The 10,242-nt window shown below is 39.8% G+C and overlaps 1 protein-coding gene across 1 annotated transcript; it reads left to right on the forward strand.

Annotated features, from left to right (window-relative positions):
- Nucleotides 1-3,046: 3,046 nt before the first annotated feature.
- On the forward strand, nucleotides 3,047-9,341 carry LOC108686104. Its single transcript, XM_018191202.1, has 3 exons — nucleotides 3,047-3,691; nucleotides 4,985-8,807; nucleotides 9,137-9,341. Exons 2-3 carry the CDS (start codon nucleotides 5,021-5,023, stop codon nucleotides 9,163-9,165), a joined length of 3,816 nt encoding a protein of 1,271 aa, XP_018046691.1. The 5' UTR covers nucleotides 3,047-3,691; nucleotides 4,985-5,020; the 3' UTR covers nucleotides 9,166-9,341.
- The last annotated feature ends 901 nt before the right edge of the window (nucleotides 9,342-10,242 follow it).

Below are 10,242 nucleotides of genomic sequence, written 5' to 3' on the forward strand. Positions count from 1 at the left end.
TAATATCACGAGAGAGGAAAGTTTTCATGCGAAACAAAAACACATTCGTTTGATCAATACGTTGCAATTGACGAGGATGGTAACGAGAACGACGAGGACAGTGATCGACGATGATGACTACGACGACGACGACGACGACGACGACGACGATGACGACGATGACGACGACGACGACGACGACGACGACGACGACGACGACGACGACGACGACGACGACGACACAACGAAGGCGATGTCACAAAGAGGGAGGGGGATGAAAGAGTGTGCGTGGTGTGCTTCGTTGATTTTTCGTTTAATTTTTCCAAAATGTACATTAAAGGTATATCAGCTTTTGTGCGACGACGGCTGTAAGATATAACAAAAAAAAAAAAATAATAATAATAAAAGATTTTCCTTCGTTAAGCGAAGTAAGACGTGGTTTAACGTACTTTCTCCGAGGACGATACTGCCGTTACGCATTATATAAAAGAGAACTAAGTTAACTACTCGTAAATGCACGAAAATTTTCTTAAACGGATAGCAAGAAAAAAAAGTGCTTTGTAGTGTCTCGATACTCTCGAATCATTAATCCTACGTCATGAGATAATAAATAATGATATTAATGAAATAAAAAAAATAAATAAATAAATAAATATGAAACAAAAATCCTAGAGCGCTGGGCTAAAGCATTGTAAAGTGTCAAGCTACGGAGCCTGTCGGCCAGTATAAATGAACAAGCAACTGCCATGGGTCAAGCTAGGTAGAAACGTGTTAAGAATCCAATTTTAACGAAGAAGCTAGCTGTCGAAGTATTTAAAGAATAAAAAAAAAACAGAAAAAAATACGCGCGAAGGATCGTCCATTACAGACAAACAAATCTGCGGTACGTGTGTGTGTGTGTGTACGCGCTCGCGCGTGTCGTGCGGACACGTGGATTCGCGGGTGCTTGTGACGCGCGCGCGCGCAAAAAACGAGAAAACAGAGAAGCTCCTCCGTTGAGAATACGACATTCATTACTTACACTTTTATTAACAGAATAAATAACAAAAAAGGAAAATATATATATATATATATAAATAATAAATATATGAGTTATTTGCACAATATTATAAATAATTACTATGTTTACTACGATTATTAAATTAAAGAGCATATAATAAGAGGATAAAAAACTGTTGTTAAATAATTAATACCAAAAAAAAAGAAGAGAGGGGGATGAGCGCGAAAAAAAGAAATAATAATAAAATGACTTACGCTAACGATCGACATTGGGTCAAAATGGAAATGCGAAAGAAGGACGCGATGAAACGAAGATACGATGAGGAAGGGAAAATAAGAATAAGAAGAGAAGAAAAAGGAGGAGGATACGATTCGTTTGTTATCGATTAGTTAACGATCCTTACACATTATATTATTGTAATTATATAAAGTAAACGATTATTATCATAATAGTTACAATTAACAAGTTGTTACCGCTTTGTTATACATAATATAATTAATAATAAGATTAAAAAGTAAGCGAATGCATCGTTGATTCGTCCTTTACTTATGTAGATACTAAAAAAAAAATACGATCGACTATATTGTTTTTAATGTCTTCACCGTATCTCTTCATTTGCTACCCGATTTCATTTCGTTGTCGAAGATTCGGTATTGTCGGCTTACCTCGCCTGGCCACAATATACACACGTTTTACAGAGATATTTTCAATAAACGAAAAAGCTTAACACTCACACTGTTGTATTTGTTTACTTTGTTGTCCCTAAGAGATTCTAATCATTTGATGTCAAGGGTGAAACGATAACGATAACAATACTTTGTTGTTGAATAGATGCATTTGTATTATCTCTTAAAGATTAGATATTTGAGAGATACTTTTAGAGTTATTTTAAGAAAGCCTTATCAGTTTTAGGCAAAGAGATAATTAAGACATTAGAGCTCTGGGAAAAATACTTGCAATAATATTTATTTTTCATTAATATTATTTCAGCTGTTTAGGAGAATGTTTAATTAAAAAATGCAGCCGCAAGTAAAGACCATATACTTTAAAAAACAAATTAATTGATAAATTATACAAAGTAATTTCTTATTGAAGAAAAAAGAAATGAATGCAAGAAGCTCAACTAATCATTTCTATCAAAGATAGATGATTCATTATTTCTTTTCTAATTCTTAGAACTAGAGAGAGAATTAGAAAAAGATAAGTAGTTAATTCTAATTCTTACGATTAGAAAAGGATAAATTATAGTAACTTAAACCGAGGTAAAAACTGATGGAAATGGACATAAGCTCGATTCCATCAATGTAAGATTAACTTTAACAAACTCAATTTAATTTACTGTTTATTTTTTTTAATTCTTAGAACTAGAAGAAGATAAGAAGTAAGTTAAATAGAGATTAAAGTTAATCTACATTAATAGAAATGGACATAAAATTCGATTCCACAAGTACAAGATAAACTTCGATCTTGGTTTAACTCACTATTCTTTCCTGATTCAAAGAATTAGTAAACAATAAAGAATAAATTAAATCGAGATTAAAGTTGATGATATTACGTTAGTAAAGACGTGTTTGAAAAGAACAGGCATTATTGTCACTATCGAGTATAAGATTCTACCCAGCCGACTTGAGACATAAAGGGAATGCGCTAAGAAACGCCTGCATGTACAAAATGATATACTCAGTTTCACAACTCATGGTTAACTCTTAATCGAGGTTCAACTTATTCATTATCTCTTTTCAATTCTAAAATTGGAAAGAAATGAGAAACAAATTGAACCTCGATTTAAGAGCTAATAAAACCATGAATTATGGAATTGAGCCTTATGCCCGTTTCAATGTGGATTAACTTTAATCTCAGTTCAACTTACTCTTCACCTTTTTCTTATTCTTAAAACTAGAAAAAGATGAAGAATTAGTTGAACGGAGATTAAAGTTAAACTACATTAGTAGAAACGGGCATCAGTTTTACAACGTGTGACGACGCGTGGGTGATCGGCTGAAGATTTTTAAAGATCACGCGTGGAAAACGAACGAACGAACGAGCGAGCGAGCAATGGGTGGGGTCTCGAGGACGAATCGCTGCTTCGCTAACTTCGCTCCTCGCCTCGTAAGTTCGGTGCGAGCAACCGGTCTGGTACCGTCGTGTCCGTCGTGCCTTTTATGAACGCTGGCGCGACGCTCGCCGAGTAATGGCCGTTCTGCGTTCTGCGTTCAGTTCGGTGTGTGTTGCTTCGAGAGTCGAGTACGTATTTCCTCCTGCGTAAGATGGACGTTTCGAGGTCACTTGGGCCTCTTTGCTGCTTATGAGAGAGTTGTCGAATCAGTGAAATTGGAACAGTAAGAATCGTAAGAGAGAGAGAGAGAGAGAGAGAGAGAGAGAGAGAGAGAGAGAGAGAGAGAGAGAGAGAGAGAGGAGAGGAGAGAGGGGCATCGCGTATCACGGAACGAGACATTTACACGACGGCGGCGCTGTCAAAGATCATAGATCGTTCCCAGGGAGAGAAGAGTGTGCGAGGAGCGATTGATATCGTTATCGTGATTGTGAACCGTTTGGACAACGAGCACTGACCTCGCTTCGTTGCGTGCAGCTGCAACAGTGCAGCGTCGCCGTGGCTTCAATGATCGAGTATCTGGCACTCGTGATTCATTATTCGCGACTCGGCGCCCTTGACGGGTCCGGGCTGAGGAAGCAGTCACGCCGATTTCGGAGGTTAGTGCACAGTACAGCAGGCAACGCAGGGTATATTTATAATCGGAGCGAGTGAGCGCGGACGAGTTTCATCGCATCGGGACTTTCCGATGTTTCCTAAGAACGTCGAGCGAGTAATCTTAAGTATATATGTGTGCGTGCGTGTCGTGAAAGACGCGTTTTAGGTACTTACTCGCAAAGCAGATTTTCCGTTGAAAAGAAAGTTTGACATAATGAGATACGAAGAATGATAGTATCAAACACGTGATCGTCAAGTTTGTATTCGGTGAATGCGTTCGTTGAATACAATATATGGGAACCTATGAAACTTTAATAACGTCTTGCACTCTTTATGTATTCCTTTCGTTAAATATTCAATGCGTTTATGACTTCCGTAATTAACATTACAAATTACACTGTTACTAGGACTCGATTCCGTTACAACTGTCGAAGGTGCCAATTTTTAATATAATTTTCTGTTTTTGTTTTCAGTTAATGAAGATTTATTTTAATATTGTTTCCTAGTTCACGTTAGGTCTGCGTATTTTTTTTCTTTGAAATACTAGGATCTGCTCTAAATAATAATCCATATGCACTCCATTTTTTAAATACATAACTTTACAAATACTTTCTAAAGATATAAAAGTAATAAGATATAAGAATCACTCAATAATTTTTTATATACTTGTGATGAAATTAACCAAACGACTCATTATGTATTAAGGATTATTTGTATCATTAGAATTATTTATATTCTATTTATATTCTATTTATATTCTATTTATATTCTATTTATATTCTATTTATATTCTATTTATATTCTACTAATATTCATATTTTTAATATTTTGTGTTATATATTTAATAATATAAAAAAGAAAAAAATTGGTTCTAGTGTTAATTAATTGTCAAATTAATATAGTAATTTTTGTTTCTGAAATGAAATTATTAAATACATGATATTCATTGAAATGTATTATGATACATTACTGTGTAGAAATTATATTACAAAATGAACAAAATGTTTTTATACTCGGTGAATATATTTGTAGAATACAATATGTGAGAACGTATAAAACTTTAATAACGTCATACACTATCTGTATTCTTTTGTAAAGTGTTCAGTGCATTTATTTACAATTTTCTCAATTAACATTACAAATTGTTGTTTGTGAATGTAGTAATTCGATGTAATAATTTTTGTTTCTGAAATGAAATGATTAAATTCATGCTTTGACATTCAATGGAACATATTATAATATATCATTGCGTGGAATTTGAAGATTGTAAGATTAACAAAATATTTTTCTTTCAGATATCTTAATACCAAGGAAATTTGGTGATATCTACTATGGAGAAAAAGGGGCTGCGCAAAAAAGATGTGTTGAGGATGGACGGTCTTCTGCCTCCAACTCGGCGTTTACCAGTTTGTCATGCAGTATCTAGTGCTTCGGATAAGAAAAAGGACAAAAAATGGTCTATAGGTGGAATTCTGCGACGAATATCTTCGATAAAGGATTACGACAGTTCCTCTAACGATGAAGAGATCGTCTATTGCAAAAGAACACCGAGGAAGCCTGCAAAATTTAATAAGAAAATCGATGGTATTGTCCTTCACTCGATAGAAAATAATTTGGAACATGATCAACGGATAAGAGTCGAAAATAACATTTGCCATGTGAAGGATTCTTATCGAGATTCATTGCATTCACGTAGTAGCGACGGTTCGTTAGATGGCTTAGGGAAGAAGTTTCGAAAGAACAAATTGAAAGCTCGGGCCGAAGCAAAGAGGGATCATCTGTGCGCGGGCAGCAGTTCCGAAGAGGATTGTCATAGATCTAACAGTTCGCTAAACAGATTTCACGCGGATAACACGCAAAATGGCCAGAGAAGTAATATGTGCAATAGAAGAACTCGTGCTGCTCGAACGGAGCGTTATATTAAGCGCTTATCTCGGGACGAAGGTAATGGCAGCGGTGATACTTTGAACGAGCTGTATAATAAAAGGTGTTCCTCGGATTATATCGAAGATAAGGAACGCACAATTTACACTGATACGAACGGACTGTGTCGCCCGCCCATACATCCACGTCGATTGGCCGCGTATTCAAACTGTCATGTGTTTCCAGTTCAAAAATCCTCCGTGGAAAATTTGCGAGATGCGGAACGCGTGAGCTTACAGCATCCCGAAATTTTCTCCCGAAATGATGTCAGAAGATATTCTACAGGACAATACATCATGGATTTGAATCAGAACAATACTTATGGGAAGATCACGCGACATCACAGCGGCGACGTGTACACGGACAGTCATCGAGCCGGAAACTTCTTTACATATCCCGCAAAAAACGCATGCCATTACTCGGAATCGTTCGATTGCGCTGTCGATCGCCGATTAATCAATTCTGACAATCAGCCACCCGAGCCACCTCCGAGGGATCCTCGTTATCGCTCATTTGGCTATAGTTCCTATCCAATGAATAGACACCAAAATGTGCCAAATTACTTTAAACAAGAAGACAATAAGACTAACGTTACAAGCGGAATATCAAGACTCGACTGGAGAAACTTTCAATCATACGGATCAAACAATAAAATCGCCTGGCGTGATACAACGGAATTTAAATCAGGAAATTCGATGTCGAGTCCTAAAACGGAATTCTGTAATTCGTTGGAGCGCATAAATAATAAATATAACTCAAACTATCACTGCGCGAATGAGTCAGCTTACAAGGAAATCGAAACGACGAGACGTAGAAACATTCGCAACGATCAGCTTAATCGCAGTGACGCGAATTATCACGTATACAAGGCCAGGAATAAATCAGCGAACATCTGCGAAACGAATAAACATCACGGGGCAATTTCATCGCACCTATCTATATCCGATTGGTCATCTGGAAGATCTCTCTACGACCAACGTAATTTGCATATTATTACCCCCTCGACCTATGACGTGAATAATTGCTCTGAGAGAAGTAAAAAAGAAGATAATAGAAGAATAACACCGACCGATGAAACTTTGGAAAGACGAAGAAGTTCGAAAAATCTCGAAGAAGCTCTGTCCGAGTTGGAAGCGATATACAATAGCCTTCGCCTCGGCGACGAGGATTTGTTGGATCGCGCGGAACGTCGAAGTATGGAGGAGTTTAATCAGAAACAAAATAAAAGCGAGCTTGATGTGATTGCGATCACTGCAGATTCACCGGATAGAACGAAGGACGACATGGCTTATCGGAGGATGCATCCCAAGGAAAGACCATCGCTGTCATCGGACATCGCGGGACAAGCGACTCTGTCCAGCATCAGTTATCTCATCGCTTCACCTGTCCTGTCGCGAAGGGACTCGGCGGATAATCTTACGCGTTTGCCAGCGGCTTATTCGTCTCGTCGGGATGAGCCGGACGTGACTCGCGACGACGTGCTCTTCCGCAGTATAAGTCACGCCAACAATACTCTTCGAATAATCGATCCGCAGCCACCATTTGGTATACCGCTCGGGCCGGTTACCGCGGCGACTGAGAGTGATTACCTCCACACGACGCCGACGAAATCGGAACAGCCACGCTCGTCGTACATACCGCAATGTGAGCCTGACGTAGTCACGGATGATTTGGCTTACAGGGCTCTTAGGAAGGACGTTGCGACACGGAACATCGCGGAGAGTAAGATCGACATCTCGAGGGAACAGCTAGAGGCTGCTACTCGCAGCAAGAAACGCGCCGTTAGATCGCTATCGGCCAATCTTTATGGGCTGATCAGTCACGATCGGATTCACCTGCAACGCGAGCACAGTCTCGACGCTGTTAAAGATGAGATCCAAAATGTTACGAGGAACTTCGTTGCGACACCTGAGCGATCGGAATATTTCAGACGCGTAGTGAGCGACGGCGAGCTGTCTGATAATGATGCGCATAGGTGGAAAAAATTAGGAGTTAAAAGTGATATTGATATTAACGGCAACCATCCGGCGGTGGGCACGTATTGGAAGAAGCTATGTGCCTACGTATCACCGGAAACAACAGCGGCGACGATCACGCAAGAAAGTCCCAAGAAGGAGAAGGAGTCGGGTGTCACAGAGCTGTCCGACGTCATGCTGTCTTCAAAGGCTACCCTGAACGACGGATTTTGGCACGAATACCTACATTCGGATTCCAACGTTTCGGCAGCCAATAGCGGTCGCAGCACGGAGACGGACTTTACCGCGTACAGTCGTCTCTGCCAAGATTTAGTTAATTTGATAAAAAGCGACGATGACGCAGCGTCACCGGATATAATCGAATCGCCGAAGGCGAACGATTCTATCGTTGCTGATAAGTCCAACGACTTCGACGTCAAACTCGAGATCAACGAACCTCCGGCGAGCGTACGTGTACGCTCTCTGGGTAGTCATTATTCAGGGTCGCAGCTTGCCAATGACGAGCGGAATGTCGAGAGCGAGAAAACAACGAGCCCGACCGATTCGAATTCCACGAGGTCTTCGTCGGATTCGCCGGCAGCCAACAACCTTGATTTCTATCTTCGCGTGGCGGATGAAAACGTCAAGCTGATCGCCGAGGCTTTCGGCAACGTAGCCGACCACTTACGCGATAGTCGCCTGTCTACCCTAAAGAATTCTTCGGTGTCTCATGGCTCCGAGATCGAAGACCAAAGTAGTAGCATGCGGAGCAGCTCCACGCCGTACAGTCAGGATGAAGCAACGAGCGACGATCGGCCCATTGTCAGTCCGAGACTCGAGGAGACTGTCTTTGCAGCTTCAAAGCGTAATTCCTTGATGAGCAGTGAAGGGGACCAAGGTAACGCCAGCCACCTCGAGGACGCTTCTATTGATGACGTGGAGCTGGACTTGTCCAGGGCCGTTCGCGACCTGCAACTTGCCGCGGCCAGTCTCTACGAGCATGAGAAGGAGATCGAGGATCTGGGTATCAAATATGGGAGAATCCGCGACGCAACGCTGCCGTTTACCACCGCCGCCGTAACCAACGCGGACGAGAGCGAGGATAATGCGATCCGCAGGATTAGCTTGATCGCCGACACCCTAAGGCAGGAGCGGGAACGCGATCAGGAGGAGACCGTGATACTGCCTAGCGGAATCGAGGCGCGTGGCAGAGACGCGCAAAGCGAGGGTAGCCGCGAAGGTGAGCGCACAATGTGCGAGCTTGTTGATCGCACGAGATCGCGCCATGCCGGGGACGACATGCACGTTCCCCATGTCACTAACCTCCTAATCGTCCCGGTAACGACGTACACCACGCTCTTGCTCGCTTGTCTCCTTGCATTGCTTGTAGCGATCGTAGTGGCGGCCGTGAAGGGCCGTCCGACCGATCATTAGCGCGAATGGGATTTTCTGTGTTCTCTGTGTTGCGACTGTGCGAGGATCGCGTACCGTTTCATCGCTATTGTCCTCGTCACGACGGTAATGCCTCTAATCCTGTGTGTTCATTTGCAAATGTTACTAATGTCGCAGGTCTCCAGGCGTTCGCTCGTTCGCAGTGACGATCGCCCGAGCTCGACGTGGTCGGCGGTGATAGGGTGACACGAGGCAGGTTGATTTTTTTGTAAGAACTGAGAGAATATTTAGAGAAAGAGAGAGAGAGAGAGAGAGAGAGAGAGAGAGAAAGAGAGAGAGAGAAAGCGAGAGAAAGAGCGAGGGATGCAGTTGCCGCGGGCTGTTTGAGGCACATCGACTTGTTGTTGCTCTTGTTACTATGTTGTTGGTTTTAATAAAGTTTAAATGTTAATCCTGCCCATAATGTTACTGTAATTTTACTGCGCGCAAATATATCCTCGCAATCTGTGATGTAATCCATTCCAACAGATATTTCGATTCCTTTTGATGTTATGTTAATGTTTGCGCTATTTCAATATAATATTTATCAGATAAAAAAAATAGAAATTAAAAGAAATGTTGAATCGTAGGAACTCGCGTTTCTTTTCGATGATCAATATTAGAGACGTTTATTCTCGATTTTCTATTTTTTTATATACAGATGAATATTTGATAATAATTAGTAGGAGAAAATCTAAAAACTAACTCTAAACTCTAGATGATAAAATAAGATGAAAATCTAGAATAACAAATTTGTGAATTTGACTTTATTGTTTAATTATAAATATTTAAACATCAGAATATGTATATTTATGTGAATATTTAAACTTTCAGAATTGTAAAATGAAGATTAAAACAATTTCGGCGGAGGCTTTATTTTTAAATAGTAAATATTTAAATATTCATGTGCTTTAACACGAATATTTAAATTTTACACTTTTTACTTGAATATTTAAATTTATGATTAAATTTATGATTAAAAAATAAAGTCGAATTTGCAATTTTGATATTCATTTTTTGTCCTATTTCATCAACTAGAATCATTTCTTAAATTTTCTCCCTTTTGCCGAACATTTTGTATGTATCTATATTATTTGATACGTTATTGCAATTTCGTTACAGTATTTTATCAGTTATAAAAATTAAAAGAAATATTGAATCGTAAAAGATCGTGTTATTTTTCGATAGATATATTGTATAGATGTTTCTTGATTTTTTTATTGATTATTTTTTGATTATTTTTA

Source organism: Atta colombica, unplaced genomic scaffold (assembly GCF_001594045.1).
Source record: "Atta colombica isolate Treedump-2 unplaced genomic scaffold, Acol1.0 scaffold100, whole genome shotgun sequence".
Lineage (NCBI taxonomy): Eukaryota > Metazoa > Arthropoda > Insecta > Hymenoptera > Formicidae > Atta > Atta colombica.

Excerpts from the sequence above, each read along its gene's own strand:
- LOC108686104 (XM_018191202.1), top strand. The coding sequence starts at position 5,021 with ATGGAGAAAAAGGGGCTGCGCAAAAAAGATGTGTTGAGGATGGACGGT. Across the intron at positions 8,808-9,136 it reads AAGCGAGGGTAGCCGCGAAG|GTCTCCAGGCGTTCGCTCGT; the intron begins GTGAGCGCACAA and ends CTAATGTCGCAG.